The sequence below is a fragment of the Lytechinus pictus genome, chromosome 9 (assembly GCF_037042905.1).
Source record: "Lytechinus pictus isolate F3 Inbred chromosome 9, Lp3.0, whole genome shotgun sequence".
NCBI classification, from domain to species: domain Eukaryota; kingdom Metazoa; phylum Echinodermata; class Echinoidea; order Temnopleuroida; family Toxopneustidae; genus Lytechinus; species Lytechinus pictus.
In genome coordinates this window covers 6,233,638-6,255,288 of record NC_087253.1, presented here as the reverse complement: position 1 = coordinate 6,255,288, position 21,651 = coordinate 6,233,638, and the positions used below count along the sequence as shown (strand labels likewise).

The following is a 21,651-nucleotide window of genomic DNA, read 5'->3' as shown; positions in this document are numbered from 1 at the left end:
ACGTTTGGGAGGGGACAGGGGCCTCAATTTTAGAAGAAGTTCTCAGGCTTGCCATTGGAAAAAAATGACAAGAAAAAAAGGTTGAATGATTTGTTCTAAAAAGGCTATTTTGTTTAGAAAAAAAATTTACGCCCCCCCAAAAAAAGGTTTTCCCTGGAAAATGAAGAAGATTTGGGTTCTATATTCCCATATCGAACTGATCTTAACTCCTTCCTTTGGGAGCAATAAGCCCCCTCCCCCTTTTTTGTCAATTCTGGTCATTTTTTTCGGACCAAATTAACCTCTTTTTTTTTTGGGGGGGGGGCTCTGTTTTTTAATATTTTTTTTGCTTGTCAAATATTCTTAACTTCACGGCATCCACGGTCAATTTAAAGATCACCGTGGCCCTGAATTTATTTGATGTAGCTAGGACTGTAGGCCTATCTCATTTTACATTTTTTCGACCGTGGATATTATTTTTTATTCCACGTACCGACGAACTTCGTCTTCAATCTAGATCAGAGGCAAATGATAATAAAGGTCACAGTGGGTCACGTGACGTCATATTTACTGTACATAAAAATTGTACACGTTGAACTTTATGCGTATGCCGAGAGCGTCACCGGCAGAAATATGGGTAAGATAATGAAATGTGAAGTTTTTAGCCCTTTTTTGTGAATTTGTGTATTGAGCTTTATGTCCTCTGTGTGGCAAATACAAATATGTTACATTTTAGAGAATATCTGATGTAGATTTTGGGGAAGAATTTCTAACAAAATTTTGCTCCGGTCCCACACATTGAAAATCTTGTTATGCTTTCGATTGTCAAATTTGTCTTAAAACTAAAAGTTAAAAGTTTTACTTTAAGTTACTTTTAGGAAGTTAGGGCTTATGGGTTTATATTAATTAGACATTTTCCCCCGTGCTTGTGATGAGGGTATCGCCCTATGCATACTGAAGTCATAGATATCATTATAGGCTTGCAGTTGCATGATGATGATGAAATTTATGTCTATGATTATCATTAGGCCTATTTGTCATGGATATCATTCATGGATATTTATATTATTTGCTGAGTGATGTGCGGCAAGATGTTTACACACGAAAATCGAAATAGATCTAACTTCTTTTTAGACTGTAATTTTGTTTCCAATGGGATCTGCGAATTTTACCAAAAATTTGTATGGCATCGGCCATCGCCATGAAAATTCTGACATACATGTATCCAGGTTAGACCAAAAGCTTCAGTCTCTGTATTTTGGTTGTTCCGCTGAACTACGTTGGCTCCACTCACCATACATAGACTGAAGGGGATGGGGCCCCGTACCTACAGCCAACGTATAGTGAACTAGCGTTTTATAGATCGCGATTTAAAACTGTTTTTTAAGCAAAATTGAAAGTTTCATGGTTTCCATTATCAGGGAAATATAAATAACTTAAGTAATTGCATACCTTGGGCCGGAGTTATTGAAAAAAATCCTCTGGATGATTGAGAAATCTGTCATCTAAGACATTTTCACCTGACCTGACGGTTTTTCTTGCAAGTTGCCATCTTGAATGACGTCATTATCGTTATTAACTTAATGTCTCGAATCGATATATCGCGATTATAACTAGTACTAGTACTAGTATAACTAGTATCGTTTATCTTCGGTTTCGTTCGCATATGGAGCAGATCGTATAATATCGAAAGCAATATCGATATCACATTCGTGATTGTTGACGTTCGTTTGTAAATATTTTATAGTTTGGCTGCCATTTTGACAATTTTTATCGTGTTCAACCCAATTAAACATCGGTAAAGTATATTTTTCATGCCTTTTTCATCTATATCGTTTAAAGTATTTAAACATTGAAATATCAAGTTTTAAAAGTTTGTTGTTTATACATCCTTAGATTGTAAATTCGATGTGTAAAATTACATCAAACTTTGGACTGTGAATTGACAAAAGGGAGGGAATGAGAACACATGCGAGCCCACATGTACACCCTACCGTCGGTAAATGGGGATTACAGTAAAATGTCAGAAATTGTTGAATAAATCCCCAGAAACGACGGTTATTCCTGTCTAGTATCCAGGTATACTAATACTAACCTCGCAATACGTGTGAGTGTCCAGGACTAGGGACATTGATTTGCCGTTTAAGAAAATGGCCTTTTCCATTTCAGAAAATTTCAGAAATTCCATTTCCCCATGATGATTGTCACTTTTTAATGTACATGTACACAACGTCTATGGCCGGGCCATAGACTTTGTGTACATTAAGAAGTGACAATTCAGTTTGTATACATGTAGAAAATCAATACGATTGAGTAGCGATGTCACAATACTCGCGCTGGTCAAAATTTGTATCCACAGTGGTAAATTGTCCATAGACTGTACAATGGATAGACCGTCTCCGCTCAGCAAATCGTAGACCGCTGATTGGTCAATCGCGAAGATCACGTCACGACTACGTGGTCGCCAAAATAATTCCTTCCAACTGGGTGCAAAAGTATCGATAGCGATAACGATATCCGGTCACATTGTCTACGCAGGAAATGGTCTTGGTTCATGATCGGATCGATCCAGTGTCGATCGAAACTTATCGAGACTCCGCAATTAATGCATATTCACGCGACGCTCCGAAACCAGGGAATCAATTGACTTTGTGCACGTTGCGCTAGACTCTACAAACTCCAACGAACACGATGCCATATCGACGCTAATTCATAAGATTTTGACGGAAAAGCAAGAAGTAATCAAAATTCGCTTACCTGTGCGGTATCGGTGAGAAAATAGATCCTCCGAGAATACCTTTCATAATTCATATAAAATATAGGAAAGTGAAATTCTAGGTCGATTTTGGCACGAGGTGATAGAGAATTGCACACTTGTTTTGGTGGAATACTGTGTGGGGCAATGGAATGCTTGCACTTCGCATGCTTAGTATATTTTCATCCATAAATCGGATCTCGGCAGTGGCTGGATGACGTCATGTAATAAGCAAAATGTACACGCCCGCTAGCGTTGAACGCACCTCTATCCGTTCTACACAATTTACAACTGTGGTATCTGCCACTGTACTTACTTGGATTTAGAGTCTACTTGGATTTACTTGGATGTAGAGACGTAAAGCTTGTAGCTTTATTTGCTCCTCGTCACATTGGATAGTCTCTGGTAGGGTAAAAACTTTAGTGGATGGTCTTTCCAGTGCCTCTCAATAGCTGATTTGAACATATTGACACTACATGTAGATGCAGAAACTGCTTCCTTGGGTAAAGCATTCCAGTTATTTACACTCCTAATTCAAAAGGCATTTTGCCTTATTTGCAATTTGCAGATCTATTTTTTCTTAATTTCATGCTGTGACCTCTGGTTCTACCATGAACATCAATCTCAAAGAAGTTGTTTAGGTCAATTTGATCAAGTCCTTTTGAAATGTTGTATATTTTGATCAATTCAGCTCTTTGTCTTCTATATGATAGAGTAGGTTGTTTTAAAGCCTTCAGCCTTTCAGGATAGTCAAGATGACGGAGATGAGGCAAAAGTCTGGTTGCTCTCTGTTGTACCTTTTGAAGTAGATCTTCATCTCGTTTATATACAGGAGCCCATGCAGAGTTGAAATATTTCATTATTGTTATAAAGCTTGAGCCATCCTTTCTCATTTAATGCTGTGAAAGACCTCTTAATCATTCCAAGTTTTGCATTAGCCCTTTTTGCAACATCAGCAGCATGGGTGCTGATAGATAGAGACTTCTAAAAAAGAACTGGAATGATTGGAACTCTTTGCCTGCTGAGGTAGTCACAGCATCAACAAAAAGCTCTTCAAGCCAAAGTTAGAAAAGTTCTGGTCTGCTTGGCATTATGTTCACGCATGGGAATAGTGCCTTTTTCATTTCAATACATTGGCACAGCACATTGCACAAATAGCACAGACTCAGTTTTCGAACTTATCCAAGCTAGGAAGACAACAAGATAGACCTGGAAACTTGACTGCAGGAACAACTGTATTTTTCCAGTAGATGCGGTATAAAGGTATAAAGAACTCCTAGATCTTTCTCTTTTTCATCAGACTTTACTTCTTGATGACCGTCTTCAGTTGTCATACGGTATGTGAAGCTTTGATTATTTCGACCATAGTGAATAACTTTACACTTAGTGTAGTAGGTTTCACGGTACACCATGTATCTTTCTTGGGCATATGTTGGTCCTGAAAAGGACCACCCAATCTCGACGTTTCGACAAGTGTGTTCTTGTCGTCCTCAGGAGAATGAGCAAAGTTTGTAAAAGCAGGCCTTATATACTCTGTCGAAGTGTCGTATGCACGGTATCTCGCAGGGTACATGTCTCTGATTGGCTAGATATGTCACATGACATCCACATATGCGGACGTGGGTGACAACACACAACTTTACACTAGTGCTGCAAGTCAGGCGCCATGTTCGGGTTCGGTTCGGTTCGGCAAGGTTCGGCAGAAATTTGCCGAACATTGGTTCGGTTCGGGGTTCGGTAATGATAGACTGATAAAGCTATAGTTCATTCAGGTATATACGTAGCGTACCGGTAGACAATTTGTACTTGATTGACTGCATGTGCTCGCGTGTACCTCTGTCACATCAAACCATTTTATCTCTATCTTGACATGAAACTATGAAAGTTATAGCTCGCTCAACGAATCAACTTTTATCTCGAATTTGATTATCTGATGACAGATTTATTGGGTAACTCACAGTTCTAAAATGGCGACTCTTCCTAGTCGTCCATACCTGGACCACACTTAGCTTTGGATACTTGCCAAATTAACTACGCTCGCACTCGTACCAGCTAGGCCAGCGCATGCAGTCCCCTTGTAGCGGGACTCTGAGCTCATGAATATTTATATATACAGTCCGGCCAAACGTGATTGGCAATTACGTCGGCCAGCGCCAGTGCACTGAACTGTAGGCATAGTAGGGCCAGGGGCGTGTCGAAGAAAGCGTGCTTATGTAATGCGCCTTTCGCTAATTGGCTCGATGGGTGAACTAAACCACCAATCGCATGTCGCTAATTGTCGCATCGGTACATACAGCCACGTGCTTTGTCTGCTCGCGAAACTCAGCTCACTGATTGAAGAGCAGTTCCCGAGATTTCTATGATTTCATTGGTCAGATTTCATTCGACCATGAACATACAGACCAAGTGGGATGCAAAGTTTTACGACTGTAATGGGACAGGGGGAGTAGAGTGATCATCGAATTATTTATGGTTAATTTGAGAAGTTGATAAGAAAGGAAAAAAAAAGTAAAGATTGGGGGTCATTTTCCCCCAAGAGATGAATGTTTCCGCATGGCTTTATCTTCATTCAACTTGTCAACGAGGGGAAGGGGATCTTGCTATATGCTATACCGTAATCATTCATGAGTGTTTGATTTTTATTTTCATCTGATTGTTAATAATAAAAAAAGATAACTTCACCTCATCTCATGTCTATATTATTTGTTTTGCGTCTCTCTTTTCCATCTCTAACAGTCACTCACTTTATTTCCCACTTTCACTGGATCTCTCGTTTTCAAAACTCTTTACTTCTCTCTAAAATCATGAAAACTAGACAGTAGCGAGCCGACACCTCAATAATAATGTCAATCACCTCAATCAGATCTTTATTCTCCGCCGCAACAATACACGAGTTACGATCTTAATCACATCGTATCGTAATTCGTAATATTAATGGTACTTCATCTTTCACTTTCAGTTTATTGAGCTCGTTCATTCAAAATACTTTCAAACAAGAATCTTGTTCGCCACCTAAAAACAACAATATTTTAGATAATTAGATTTAACCAATGAACACTCATACAGTTTTGGTTTTCTTTACCATGCTTCGGCGATTCGGCCACAGAGCGAGAGATGATGAAAGCCAGTAAAATGATTATAGCGCAAGCTCGCGCAACATCATTCATCGGATCTCCTTTCTTAATTAAGTTCTGGTCTGCTTGGCATTATGTTCACGCATGGGAATAGTGCCTTTTTCATTTCAATACATTGGCACAGCACATTGCGCAAATAGCACAGACTCAGTTTTCAAATTTATTCAAGCTAGGAAGACAACAAGATAGACCTGGAAACTTGACTGCAGGAACAATTGTATTTTTCCAGTAGATGCGGTATAAAGTATAAAGAACTCCTAGATCTTTCTCTTTTTCATCAGACTTTACTTCTTGATGACCGTCTTCAGTTGTCATACGGTGTGTGAAGCTTTGATTATTTCGACCATAGTGAATAACTTTACACTTTGACTCGTTGAAATTTACTGCATTCACATCATCATGTACATGTAGGACATATCTGCATCCCTCTGTAAGTCTACAACACGGTACATCTTAGTATCATCTGCAAATAGCTTCATACTAGATCTTACCCCGGGGGGGGGGGGGGGCACTCAGTATATAATGCATAGTGGGTATGTGCCGCGGAGGGGACCCCCATTTTTACACTCAAATTTCCGTTCCGAGGCATAGCATTTTTGTCTTATTGATAAAAAGAACATAGAAAGCCGCTCCAGAGCATAGCATTTTCTTCTTCTCGAGATAAAAAGAAAGAAAAAATCTGCTCCAGGGCTTCGCATAATTTCCGTTACGCCGTTCCAATCGCAATTTTGGTGAAAAGCGGCCGCAGTTCGCTGTCCGACCATCGCCTCTCCGCTAGCGCGCCCGTCAGTCGTGCCGCCGGGCTAGCTGCATGTACGTTCCATAGGGATGCATACGCACTCGCACACAGGCGACCCGTTCCAAGGACCCCCGTTTTCACAAACATTTGTAGTTCCAAAGCTCGTTCCGAGGACCCTCCTTTTTACAATGAGCCCGCTCCAAGGCCCCCGTTTTTTGTCTCGCCCGCGGCACACCCCTACCACTTTTTTGGTCGAGTGCCCCCCCCCCCCCGGGGATCTTACAACATCTGGTAGGTCATTGATGAAATAGATGAAAAGGGCGGGGCCAAGGACACTACCTTGCGGCCGCTACTGACTGGTAGTGGTGTGGATAAATGACCATTGATCATTACTCTCATCAATATAGTCCAGTCCTCTTGAATACCTCTAACAACTGTGTAGTACATTATCTGCCATTGCAAAATCCATGTTGATTCTTATTCAGTCTATCCTCCTCCTCTTCAAGGTGTTGTAGTATGACTTCCGCACTCTTTTTTTTCCATAATCTTGCATACCACAGATGTCAAACTCACAGGTCTAAGGATCATTTCTCTTTCCCTTCTTGAAAAGTGGTACTGCATTGGCCTGTCTCCAGGAATCAGGAACGCTGCCTTCTTACATCAATTTTTTTTCATCAGATCTTGCACACAAAATATTTTAAGAAACACATTTAACATGAATATATCCCTCACCTTTCACATTATTAGCATTATTTTAGGGTTGAATTAAATTTTATAGATAATTTTGGGACTTTTGGACATCGTTTTGAGCAGTCAACAACTTTCGCCTATCCACCATTTTGGATTTAAAGGAGTACCGCGATCATGCTGTTTCATCAGCAAATGTAGAGGGCAGCAACACACGGCCATATTGCATACCTTCTATGTTCGTGCGCTGAGCTAGCTAGCTGTGCTTGTGAATGTTTTTTTATATGATTTAGTGACGGAGTCTAGTGCAGTCACAATGTGTGGATTGTCATGATTGTAGCGAAGTGAGATCGTGTTTTGTGGCCAGTTAGCATTTGTATTTCATTGAGATTTTTGAGTAAATTCTGTTGCTGTTGATGCATTTTGAGGGAAAATAAGTTTTATGTTATTTTCTGTTTGAAAAGCCGCTTTCCGTTTCATAAGGCCATTTCCGTGAATTCCGTCCGTTCCCCGCGATTGCGGAAAATCACTGCCCCTACCTATCTCAGAAAATAAAATGAATTGCTTCCTAGAAATTGAGTTATTATAGTCTAGAGTAGGACTTGTGTTTTAATTTATCTGCAGAATTCTGAAAAATGATTTTTTGAACAAAATTTACTGATACGACTGTTCAGATGAACACCAACAAAATCATCCATTCCCGTATTCCATTTAAGTATTTGAACAGCGAAAGCCAATTATGAATCACTAGGTTTGTATTCTAAATTATAGCCGACAGATAAAAAGCATTTTCCCTTTTTGTCCAAAATATTTTTCTATAGATATTTTTTATGTGAGTGCACTGCAAAAATGACCTCTGGATGCCCAATTTTATATTGATTAATGTCTCATGATTCTTTTTGTTTGAAAATCATATTTATTTTAGTTTGTAATGTACTGGGAACTACTACTCACAAGTTTTTATAAGCTTTTCTGTAGTTTCCAATTTTCTCTGATATTATTTGTCATTCCTGTACAATTGTATATTTATATCATTTTTTTTATGCTGAGAAAATAGATCAATTGAACTGAACTGAACTAATTGTGAGACATGAGGATTTCGATAAAACCTGTCATCTACAGTACATCTATCTATCTATCCTCCGAAAGAGACTTCTTTTTATAACTTTCTATTGTTCGTCTCCTCTCTTTTTTTTGTGTGTCAACAGGGAATTTCTTTTCTAATATATTTAGCAGCCTCTTTGGCACGAAGGAGCTCCGTATCCTGATTCTTGGTCTGGATGGTGCGGGAAAGACGACGATACTCTACAGACTACAGGTTGGAGAGGTGGTCACTACCATCCCAAGTAAGTACGACCCCGTTCTCGTTACCGTCCTAAAACTAGTTTACTTTCTTTTCTTTCTTCTCCATTCTTTCTATTCTTCTTTCTAAAACGCATAGAGACATGATTATATCATCGTTATATGCGCTATATAAGTTTTATTATTATTACTGGAAACCAGTTTAATGTGTAATGAGAACGCTTGGATCGGTCTTGGAAGCAATCTTCCACACATTGTCTATATCCAGACATGCCAACCGTTCCCTATTTAGAGTATTTTTTCCTCTTTTTTTGCTATGAATACACCGATACTTTTTTGTATGATTTGTTACTTTTTTGTAAATTTCTGATCATGGAGTATGTATTATACACAGCGCATGACACTATCGGGCCAGTAACTTGTTGCATGAAAAGAACAAGTGAATTCTCGCCTATGAGCACATGTTTAAAATGGTAAATTATCAAGTTTTCAAGTAGAGTACAGTAATTTCACATGTTTTTTCCACCGATCTCACTACAACAGGCTGGGGATTATTATGTTGAGCCAAATTTTAAAAAATACTCTTTTTTGTCAAAAAATACTTTTTTTCCTTCTAAGAATACTTTTTTTTGGGTTGTAGAAGTTTGGCAGGTCTGTATATAGTTTCCATAAGCAATTACTGTGATTTTCAAAGACATTTCTGTTTAAATGAATACTGATTGCCTCCACTCAAATTCAGCTTTTAAAGGTAAATTCCAGTTTTGGTAACGATCTCAAAATGACTTTTTACAGAATCCAATATAATGACCACCCAAGTGTCTGTTTGTATGAATAAAAAAAAAGTGCCAAAGGATTCTGGAAGAAATTGTGTAATTGCTGAGAAATAAGCAAAATAAGCGCGGATTCGGGCACTTCCGTCGGGTCTTTATTCCAGCAATAATAATATACTGTTCCACGTGTGCCTATCTGTGTTGGCGATCTTCAGTGTGATCGTTTTTCAGCTTAGATTTTATGATTTCACAGAGTTCAGTTTATGTAACTGTACCAGATCTAGATCCACGATGATATAGTAATATTTAAACTTGGTTTACAGACTTTCTCATGAAAATCAGTGTTTACTGCAACTACTATCATTCAGCTTTTAAAGTGGAAAACAGCCAATGAAAAGAAAAATTGACCGATCAAATATCAATCACCTGTCCCACCTTCTCCCTATGTGTTTTCAGCTATTGGATTCAACGTTGAAACAGTCACATATAACAACCTCAAATTCCAAGTGTGGGATCTTGGTGGACAGACAAGCATTAGGTGAGTAGGCTACATGTAGTATAACAGAGATGCCAACCGTTACGGATTCGCCGTATTTGTTCCGATTTTATTCCTCCAATTACGGTGTTACGGCAACAATAAAAAGGTTACGGAAAAAACAACTACAATACATGTGTATTGTGTATTGCTTTGCTGTGCATGTGTATATATGCGTGTATTGTGTATTGTGCATGTATATGCGTGTATTGTGTATACATGTATCGTGCATGCAGCGTGTGTGTGGCCAACGGTAAACCAACGGGAGTTTCTCTACTGAGATTTCTATTGCAAGCGCCTCTGCGCGCTGCTGCTGAATACACAGCGAAGTGCGGAGTGCAAGCCGCGGTTCATGCATGCACAATGTCAATGGCGATTGGGTGGTTGAGCGTATAAACGATGCTACTTCGCGGGATGTTCCTGAGAAACTCCCATTTGTTCCTGACAAATATGGTAAATATTCCTGACAACCATCCCTTTAGGTTGGCATCTCTGGTATAATCTCATTTCAATTTGCTTTCAATTCAAATTATAAGATATGTCTTTGATCGCAAATTCGTAATTCTTTGAGAAATTCCTTTTGTATTAAAGGACAAGTCCACCCCAACAAAAAGTTGATTTTTAAATAAAAAGAGACAAATCCAACAAGCATAACACTGAAAATTTCATCAAAATCGGATGTAAAATAAGAAAGATATGACATTTTAAAGTTTCGCTTAATTTCACAAAACAGTTATATGTACATCCTGGTCGGTATGCAAATGAGGTGACTGATGACGTCATCCACTCACTATTTCTTTTGTAATTCATTATATGAAATATGAAATATTCTTATTGTCTCTTCATTGTCAAGTGAAACATAGATCAATTCCTCCCTGAACATGTCGAATTAGCATTTTTTAATAATACATGGTTCAGTCAAGTTGGTCCTTATTGTCAAATCTGTAAAAAATGAAAAATTGTATAATTCAAACAATAAAAAACAAAAGACATAGTGAGTGATAGACATCATCGACTGTCTCATTTGCATGTCACTGAGTTGTGCATATAACTGTTTTGTGAAAAATAAGCGAAAGTTTAAAATGTCATAACTTTCTTATTTTACATCCGATTTTGATGAAATTTTTAGCCTGTTTCTCGTTGGATTTTTCTCTATTTATTCAAATCATCATTTTTCTGGGGTGGACTTGACCTTTAAGAAGCCCACACAAATTGAGGTAAAAACACATATTTTATGAATTAGAAAAATTGGGACTTGGAGTCTTGGAAGAATAATTACATACAACAACTATTGGTATTATGTTGTGTTGATTTGTTTGCATTGAATTCTAATAGTCTCTTTCCTTCATGTACTCACTCATTCTTTCTCTTCCTTCTCTTTCCATCTCTCCCTCATTCTCTCCTTTTACCCTCTTGCTCTCTTTATTTCACTTGCTTTTCTTTCTCCCCCCTCTATTATTCTCTCCTTCCTCATGACTTTTCTTTCACTTTCCGTCCCTCTTTCCCTCGTGTATGTGTTTGTGTGTGTGTGTCTCTCCCCTCCTCTACATGTATTTCCCCTCTCTCTATCTTTCTTTCCCTCCTCTCTCTATATTTCTCTCCCTCTCTCCCCTCCTCTACATCAATTTCCCCTCTCTCTATTTTCTTTCCTTCCTCTCTCTATTATTCTTTCCCTTATCTCTTTTTCTTCCTCCCTTTCTCCTCCTCTCCTCTCCTCCCCATCCCATCCCTCTCTCTCCTTTTTTCTCTCTCTCAGGCCGTATTGGAGATGTTACTATTCAAACACAGATGCTATTATCTATGTTGTTGACAGCTGTGATCGGGACAGGATAGGAATATCAAAGTCAGAGCTAGTCACCATGTTAGAGGTAACGTAATCCTTCGAAAGGTATTCTGATTGTTTCTTTTTTTATTATTATTTTTTACCTGATTGCTAAGAAAGCATAAATGCTTGGAAGCAAGCAACCAGAGGAGTGACAGCTTAAGGTCCTCTCCAAAGGACCTGGTACTGAGGATTAATGCCTTACCAACGGGCACTAACGCACCAAGTGAGAATCAAACCCGGGTCACCGGAATACGAATCTCCCGCTCTACCGACTGAGCTATCGCGCCTCCTTGAGTCATGGCTTGGTTAATCCTGTGTTAACTTAGACCACACTTTTATGAAGCGCCAGTTGTCAACTCATTCAACAATTAAAAATGATTCTTATCCTGCTGCAAAAAGCTTTAAAAAAGGTTGATTCGTGAAATGGAAAGAATAGGAAAATGCAAAAAGATATAATGAATTTTAATTGGTACATTACAATTATCCCTAGTATGTAAGATATATTGTGAAGTCAGCATACCATAGAAGTGTGATTTAAAATTCTAATTTGGACTAGGGTTGAACCTTGGTATAATTATCAAAATACCACCCTGTGGCCTGTATTCTGAAGTCTTGTTTAATAATAATCATAATAATATAGGTATATTTACCCAGGGAAGCCACTTCAGTTCTGAAAACTGTTCTTCCAGTGGGCCCTGCTATTATTATTACCCCGGATTTAGTTGGGTTGCCTAGGCGCTCAAGCATTCAAGGAATTTCTTCCTACCGGATACCCATTCACCTCACCTGGGTTGAGTGCAGCACAATGTGGATAAATTTCTTGCTGAAGGAAATTATGCCTATTCAAACTCTGGTTTAAAGTTGTGGTTTAACTATGGGTAGCCAGTTGTGACATAAATCTCTAACTGGAGAGATTCAATGTATCGGCTCATTTTGACTCTCAAATCATTCTCGACTCTCTGGAAAGGATAAATAAGGTAGCTGTTTTCATCATTAAAGACTTAGGAAAGAGCACAGGAAACATGAAAAGCATCCAACGTAAACAAAATTTGTCATGTTTGGCTTCCCATAATATTAGCACATAGATAAACCATGGTCTGAGTGAAATCTGAAATTGACTGTTCACCCTGACCCTATAAAGTTGATTCTAATAAAAGCAGAAAAAAAACAATAAAGACAGATCTATATAGTTGAAGGTTTGATGAAAATCCATCAAAAATAGATAAATGGATGGATGGATGGATGGATGGATGGATGGATAGGTAGACATATTTCTGTTGATAAATAATTATATGAATGGGTTGATAGATCAATAGAAATGTAAATAGATACATGAGGAGGTGAATATTACCCAAATATACAAAATGACTACATACGAAACCCAAGTATAATTCCTATGTTTTAACTCTGCAGGAGTAAGAAGTAAAGAAAACAATTTGGCTTGTCTTTGCCAATTAACACCCTCAGAAGTGGCCAATGCCTTTGGATTTTCATTCAATTTATTGGATTGGGTTCCATGTATATCATCACCTGGGGCCCGTTGCAGAAAGAGTTGCAATCAATCGCAACTCTAAAAATTATGCGCAACTTGATTTTCAAACAATCAACAACGCGCATTTGGGACTTGCGATTGATTTTTTTTGTTTGCATTTAAACGCAATTCTTTCTGCAACGGGCCCCATTTTATGAAAGATTGATAAAAAACATCTCCAAGTACTATTTCTGTGTTTTATCTTTGTAGGAGGTAGAAGTAAAGAAAGCAATGCCGCAGATCTTTGTCAATAAGCACCCTCAGAAATAGCGAATGCCCTCAGACATTCCTTTCATAAAACACGGATAATAAACCGGGCAATTTTTTTAATTATTATTTCGGGGGGTACTTTTCTTCACTTACTGCCTATATCTGCAATATTGGATAAGCTTCAACATTACCATGAATGAGGATTTTTAGGTTTTTTTTTTTTTTTTTTGGGGGGGGCAGGTTTCCAGAGCTCTTGTGAGCATTTCAGGGGCTAAATCGCCTTCAACCCCCAAGTAAATTTTTTCCCTGTTACTAATAAACCCAAGTAACATTTCTTTGTTTCATCTATGCAGGAGGAAGAACTAAAGAAAGCGATGCTGCTAGTCTTTGCCAACAAACAGGACATGGACGGTGCCATGTCGCCGTCGGAGGTTGCGAAAGCCCTCGGACTTCCCGCCTTGAGGAATAGGAAGTACCAGATCTTCAAGACGTCAGCTCTGAAAGGGGAGGGACTTGAGGAAGCGATGCAGTGGTGAGTTGAACTCATATAAACCCGAAATATACTTATACTAGGCTATTTCGACGCCTAAGAAGACTGGGGGGAGCTGATTCAGCCCCCCTTATGATTTCGGCCGTCGATTGCGCGGTTGCGACAAAAATTGGCACGTGCGTTACCCATGGCATTATCTACAAAACTGTAATATCAAATTCTGCGAAAAATCACATTGCTCATCAATTATGCTAATTTATGCGTAAAATCATAAGTTTGCTCTAATTGACAAAAAAATGCCCCTAAAATGCTAATTTTTGTTTCACATACTCTTTATAGGCATCTGATCAAATTTATTTTTAAAAAATGTCAACATCACATTTATTTTTGTATGTATTTTATTGTTTTCTAAAATTCTTATGTATTTCTGTGTTTTTTGACTTTTTGTTTTTTATTGTTTTTTTCAATGGAAATTGTCAGAGACTTTATTTGGACCATAAACAAGATAAAATTAATTGATTTTAAGCAGTAAAAGAAAAAATAATGATACATTTTGTGAATTTTGGCTAAAAACACTATTTGCATTGGATTTGTACACAAATTCACGCTTTTGAGCAATTTTGGGTCTGCATGCACTTACAAAATGTTGCATAATTTCGGAACCGAGTACCCTGCGGTCACAATTTTGGTCTCAAAAGTTGCGGGAGACTTGAAAGTAAAAAGTCAGGGAGGGATGCGGTCAAATAATTTAGCTCAGAGGATTTATCGCGAAAAATGTCGAGGGGGGGCTGAATCAGTCTACTTAGGGTTAAAGGATAAATGAATATAGTTGCCATAAACACTGATTTCATGAGAAATTCTACAAAACTAAGTTTAATTGTCAACATACATGTACCTTTGTAGTTCTAGATCTGGTACAGTTATATAAAACTATATATATTTAAGAAACATTTTATATGATAATTTTTATTACCTTTGGGAATAACCATCATAGGCCTTTGGCCTTTGTCAATTCCCATGACATTATGATTTCAAACTGAATATGTTTCAGTTTAATGTTTATCTATCTGCATATGAATATGTACTTGTCTTTTTAATCAGATGTGGAAATGAATTTGAATTCAATTGAACTCTATGAATTGTGAAATCATAAGCTGAAATAGGATTACAGATACTCGCACCTAATAAGTGATAACCTTCATTGATTTTCTTAAGGCCCTGTCACATCGTTCTAAGAAGCTTTGTGGGCCAGTAATCACCCACAACAAGTTTTGAGCATGTTCAAAACTTTTCCGCAGACAAATCGGGTTTGCGCTCGCTCCTGTGTGGGACATGTGCAAACACTAGGGTACCTAACAAGGGGGGGGGGGGACAGGGGGGGACAGACTGCCCCCCCTGACGAGTCACAACTCATGCAAGGGACATACCCCTGCCACAAATGGCCCCCTCTTTTGAACTTGAAGACCTTTTTTTTTTTTTTTTTTCTGGTGCGAAATTCTTTAGAAGACCCTTTTTTTTTTTGCTTCTCAAGTTTTTTGGCGGACGAATTTGCCCCCCCTCTAGAAAATCCTTGGTACGCCACTGGTGCAAGATATTGTCTAGTCTGCTGTGCAAACCCTTCACTCGAGTTAAGGGTCTGAATTGCAGCCTACTCCTGCATTGTGTACTGAAGGCCCACTTGCTCAGGAATTGAAACAGCAAGTTTTGTATGTGCTAGTCTTTGCGTGGAGACACACTTGGTGATCAAAGTTTCAATCAGGGTCTGTGCCTGCAGACTAGATATTGTCAGTGTGGGCAACCTGTTGGCGAACTGCGGGTAGCAAAATAGTCACCGCAAGTCGCGCGCAAAGCAGGCATAGAATGGTGCTACTGGGGTTTAACATTCAGCTGTTTATGGTAGTAAGTTACTTATCAATATCTGTCCATTCTTTTTTCTCTTTTCTCCCTCCAGGCTAGTCAAAGAACTGAAATCAACTTCATAACACAGGCTGCCTCCGGTACCCCCTTCCTTCATCACATCCCCCGATATTTCTCTTCAGAAGTTTGTTAACCCGTTACCTACCGGTACCATTTGATCCCTGTATAAAGCCTATTGGAATGACAGTGCTTGGGAGTTAACAGGTTAACAATAGTGTAGCGATGTGTGACGCCATCAATTTGGCTGTATGCATTTCAGCATTTTCATGACCATGTTTTTCATAGAACAGGGAATCAAACATCAAACAAAAAACTGAAATCAAACATTGATATTTTATGATGGCCCATGGTACAATGGAACCTAATATGCCCCAGTGAATTAAGTGTAAATTGGCACGGTTCATTGCTATAAGGAGCCAGAACAGTTAACATAGTGCAAATTGGATGTTGATGTTTGTAGAGCTCCCTTTCCCAAAGTTAACATAGAGGGCCTCCTGACTCCCAATCCCTAACCCAGTGCCGATCCTCACATCTTCCCTTGTATCCTTGATGAGGATGGGATCGGCACTGGGTTAGGGATAGGGAGTCAGAAGAAGGCCCTCTATCTTAGCTTTGGGAAAGAAAGCTTATCAACGTCCAATCTGGACTACAGTTATCACTGATTTCAGTGGGGCTCCTATGTAGGTATTCATATAGCCATATCCTAGGGCCAAGTGGAACCATTCCCGCCAAATCATGGTTGTGGCTCTTTTTCATCATGCTCCTCCGAGATATGGCATCAAAAAGCAGTCAAATGGAAAAAAGGAAATTGTGACGCCATCGCTTCGCTACTGTATGATGACTTACACCACCACTTCCTCTTCGGATATTGGGAGAGAAAAACAAGTGAAGAGATTGAACGTCTGGGAGCAACAGGAAAGAAGCGGCATCCAAAATTGGAAGATCTTGGCCCCATTCTGCGTTTTTTCCGTGGTAATTCCCTCATTCCCACAATCATGGAAAATCCTGGAAAAAATTTTGGTCATGGAAAGTCAGGGAATTTGGAAAATTTGTGAAAAGTCATGGAATTGCATTTACCTCTTGGCTATGGCAGCTTTCCAGTTTGTCGTGTCTCGCAACTCTCATACTCTGTGATCGTACTCTGCTATTATAATTGGTGTTCATGGTTTCCATTTTTCCCAGTTTTGTGACATCAAAAATTCTACATGACTCCCGGGACGTCACAGGAAGTCATGGAAAGCAGCAATTTCAGTCATGGAATTCTGTTTTCAAATTTCTGTGGGGACCCTGCTTATTGTTTACTCTTGTTTTGTCTGATTCATGAGATAATGGGAGAAGAAGGGAGGATATTGAGAGGGAGACTCTTAAAGGGGTTGCAAATTTTATTTTTGTTACAGGAGAGCCCCGTCTTACAAAGAGTCGTGGTTGATCTGATCAACCATAGCCATTGAAAGCCAGCAATGTCATCATCTAAATGAATAATGTGATCTTACAAAGTTTTTTAACATCATGTGTACTACTCATGCATGCATCATCGTGACAAATAATCTGTGTACTCCTCAATCTTTCCAGACGGACATTGCGTACCTCTCCTGTTATGGCTTTGTTGGCTTTCCATAGTTCAGATTGATGATCTTCCACACTGTTTTCTGCATATGATGTTTATTTATGCATGCATCATTGACTTTACAAATCGGTGTACTGCTCATTCTTAAAGGGACATTGCATACACTTTCCAGTTTGAAGTCTTATGACATTGATGGCTTTCTATAGTTTAGATTGAACTGAATCACTCAAAAGTCTTTGTGAGACATGGTCCTCCTGCTCTGTACTACATTTCAGAGCCACTATTGGAATCTCACTGGGAATTTTCTTTCATCTTTCATCCATTTCATGAATTATAAACAAAACAAACAATGAGGAAATTATGAGAGAAAGGGCTGCAAGGTGGCTCCCTGCCAGAGATCTAGCCAAATGTGGCTTCATATATATGTTTGAGGAGGTTCCAATATGAAGGATCAGAGGCTTGGGTCTCTAAGTTTCTTTGGGCTTTGGCTTGACGAAACCTTTCAAATTAGTGTTGGATTTAGGGTTATGTGATTTCAACTTCTGTTGGTGTAGTGGAAGACACCCTTATGATTCCGGCAGTGCAATGAATGGAAGGGAAGTCCGGTTTAATCTAAACTCCGGTCTCAAGTTGTGGTTTAACTATGGAAAGCCAATTGCGACATTAATCTCTAACAGTAGAGGTTCAGAGTATCAGCTCATTTGATTCTCAAATCATTCTTAACTGATTGGGAAGGAGAAATATTAAAAGATAGTTGTCTTGATTGTTAAAAGAATTAGGAAAGAACACAGTAAACACAAGAAACATGTACCATGTGAACAAATAGCCATGGTTTAGTTAAAAAAAAATATGGAGTGCCATTCGTCAACTCATCAACTAAAAAATATTCTTATCCTGCTGTAAAAACATTGTCCGAAAATCAACTGAGTCACGAAATTGGATGAATAGGAAAATCTAAGAATATGAATTTTAATGAATAAATTAATAGTTGATACATCATAATTTCTACTGATATAGAAGAAATATTATAAAGCCCAGCATTCCATAGAAGTGAGGTTTAATCATCAGAACACCACCAATGGAATTTAACCTGTATATTCTATATCAAGAGATATAGTATACACCGCCTTTCGTTGCTTGAATATTTTTTTTTAAAGTAGATATGGTTATTATTGTCATAGCCTTATGAAAGTCAACTATAATCACACATAATTACATTGTTTTTCTTCCCAACTCATTTCTTATTCTTCAATAACAAATTATTTAGATTCTGTTTGAAAATGGGTAAAGAAGAACATTTGACAATGAAATAGCAGAGGTGCCAGTCTTGCAGCGTTTCCCTGACTTCAGGCCCTGTAAATGTCTGTTTCAAGCTTTTTATGGATTTATTATGTACAGCACATGACTTTAACATGTTGCTGCTCCTTTTCAGGCCGAGTTGGTAAAGTTGGGTGGCATTTGTAAAACTGGCAGGAAACAATAGCAGAATTAGAAGGGGATTCTTTGTTCATTTATTTGTTAATAAATATTAAGTATATGAAAACTATCATTCCATAGAAATATGGAGAACAATTCCTAGTCGGTCTTAACTTAAATCCGGTTTAGCTGATATGAGAATGCTGTTAAACTCACAGGCCCGTATTCTGAAGTCGGGTTTAAATCAAACCCTGGTTTAAAGTTGTGGTTTAACTATGGAGAGCCAATTGGGGCACAAACCCCTAACAGTACACATCCAATTTATTAAGTCATATGACACCCAAATTGTTCACAATTGTCTGGGAATGATTACTGAAGTATTTTGATGTATATTTCCTCATTATGAAAGCAAAAGGAAACAAAACAGCAAACATAAAAATACATAATGTAAACAGAATTTTGAATTTTTTGCTCATCATAATTTTAGCACAGAGGTAGACAGTGGTCTAATTTAACCCTGATTTCAAAATACGTGTCTTAGGTTTACATGAAGTGGTGGTGTGAGTCAAGCCAAGAGGTGATTTATAATGACAATAAAAGTTGTGTAAGAAATTGATTCCTGTAAATATATATCTACATCTTTCTTTTATCTGAATTCTAGTATTTTATTATATTTTGTAGTGATGTCTTTTGGTATTGCATCTTTGTGAAGTAAACTAAGAAACTGTTTGTATGCTGTAAACTTATATCTGTATGATACGTAGGAGAGAAAAAGGTTGTTGGTGATTGTTAAGAACGAGAAGAGGTATTCAATTAAAAAAGTATTTTGTACATGTAATTTGTCCGCTTTGAACTAATTGGCTATCATGAGACCCATTGCCAAAATAGCAAACATGACTGAACACTTTCCATATGAAGACATGTTTGCCTTCTGATATATTTTTGTTGATAAATTGTTAATTTTAGCTGTCTCCTTTCTACCAATCATCATGTCTGTCTTTTTAATAGTCAAGAGACATTTGATTTATATGTGCTTTTTATTTCATCCAAAAGTATAACTTATCTCATTTGTAAATGAGTAAAACTGTCATGTCTGTCCATCAGTGGATGTTTCATTCTGAAAAACATCTTTGTTGAACCCAATTACCGTATGTAAATCTAAAAAAAAAAAAGTGCGATTATGTTTCAATGATTTTGGAGTAACTCGTGCTTAAAATCCATTATTATTACATTTCCATATCTTTTTTTAGCTAGTATTTATTTTGAATTCATGAAAAAAATATGTTACAAGTCATTACTCTAGTCTCAATATATGAAATTTCCAATGTAGTTTCTTGTTATTTGTGTTGTAATATTCAAAATGTATTTCAGCATTTTGTAGTTATAATTTATGTATATGTATATTATAGATAATGATATCCCTACCATGTCTTAATTATTCATTTATATATTTAAATCAAGGACTTCTTGTCACTGTAGAATATATTTCATGTTTCTTTTCCTTAATTATGTCTTATTTGATTTATAATGATAATTATTATATCACACTAAAAGTGTAATTTACTGATGCCAATGAAATTCCATTTATTTATGTGTTTCATTGCTACTGAACAAGATGGCAGCTATATGTCGGAATCTTTACAATTTAATGGAGTTCTTTTTAATTTTATTTTTTCCATGAAAAGTTGTATTTATGTGGAATACTAGTGACGCTAATTAAAGGGGAGGTTCACCCTGACATATAAAGGTTTATTGTAAAAATAGAAAAAAAAATATTGGTAATAGTTTGAGGAAAATATATTAGAGATAAATATGTTATTTGAATTACATTTTTGTCTCGCCTGCAAAGCAGAGCAAGACTATAGGCGCCGCTTTTCCGACGGCAGCGGCGACAGCGGCGTCTCCAACATTGAAATCTTAACCAAGGTTAAGTTTTTGAAATGTCATCATAACTTAGAAAGTGTATGGACCTAGTTCATGAAACTTGGACATAAGGGTGATCAAGTATTACTGAACTTCCTGCTTGAGTTATAGGTCACATGACCAAGGTCAAAGGTCATTTAGGGTCAATTAACTTAGACCATGTTGGGGGAATCAATATCGAAATCTTAACCAAAGTTAAGTTTTGAAATGTTGTCATAACTTCAGAAGTATATAGACCTAGTTCATAAAACTTGGACATAAGGGTAAGAGTGTATCACTGAACATCCTGTACGAGATTCAGGTCACATGATTAAGGTCAAAGGTCAATTAGGGTCAATGAACTTTGGCCATGTTGGGGTTTTTTGAGGAATTGTCATAACTTTAAAAGTTTATGGATCTAGTTCATGAAACTTGGATATAAGAGCAACCATGTATCCCTGAATATCATGTGCGAGTTTCAGGTCACATGAACAAGGTCAAAGGTCACTTACGGTCAACGAACTTTGGCCATGTTAGGGGTATTTGAGGAATTGTCATTGTAACTTTGAAATTTTATGGATCTAGGTCATGAAACTTGGACATAAGAGCAATCAAGTATCCTTGAACATCCTGTGGGAGTTTCAGGTCACATGACCAAGGTTAAACATCATTTAGGGTCAACAAACTTGGGTAATGTTGGGGTATTTGTGGAATTGTCATCATAACTTTAAAAGTTTATGGAAACTTGGACATAAGAGCAGCAATGTATCCCTGAATACCCTGTGTGTGTTTCAGGAACTTTGCCGAGATCAAAGGTCATTTAAAGGTTAATGAACTCTGGCCGTGTTGGGAGTATGTGTTGCATTGGCATCATAACTTAGAAAGTTTATGG

At 37.8% G+C, this 21,651-nt stretch overlaps 1 protein-coding gene across 1 annotated transcript; it reads left to right on the top strand.

Annotated features, from left to right (window-relative positions):
• The first annotated feature begins 539 nt into the window (after nt 1-539).
• Nucleotides 540-20,619, top strand: LOC129268394 (ADP-ribosylation factor-like protein 1). The gene is made up of 6 exons (XM_064104563.1): nt 540-616; nt 8,503-8,640; nt 9,823-9,904; nt 11,658-11,769; nt 13,821-13,999; nt 15,909-20,619. Exons 1-6 carry the CDS (start codon nt 613-615, stop codon nt 15,937-15,939), a joined length of 546 nt encoding a protein of 181 aa, XP_063960633.1. The 5' UTR covers nt 540-612; the 3' UTR covers nt 15,940-20,619.
• The last annotated feature ends 1,032 nt before the right edge of the window (nt 20,620-21,651 follow it).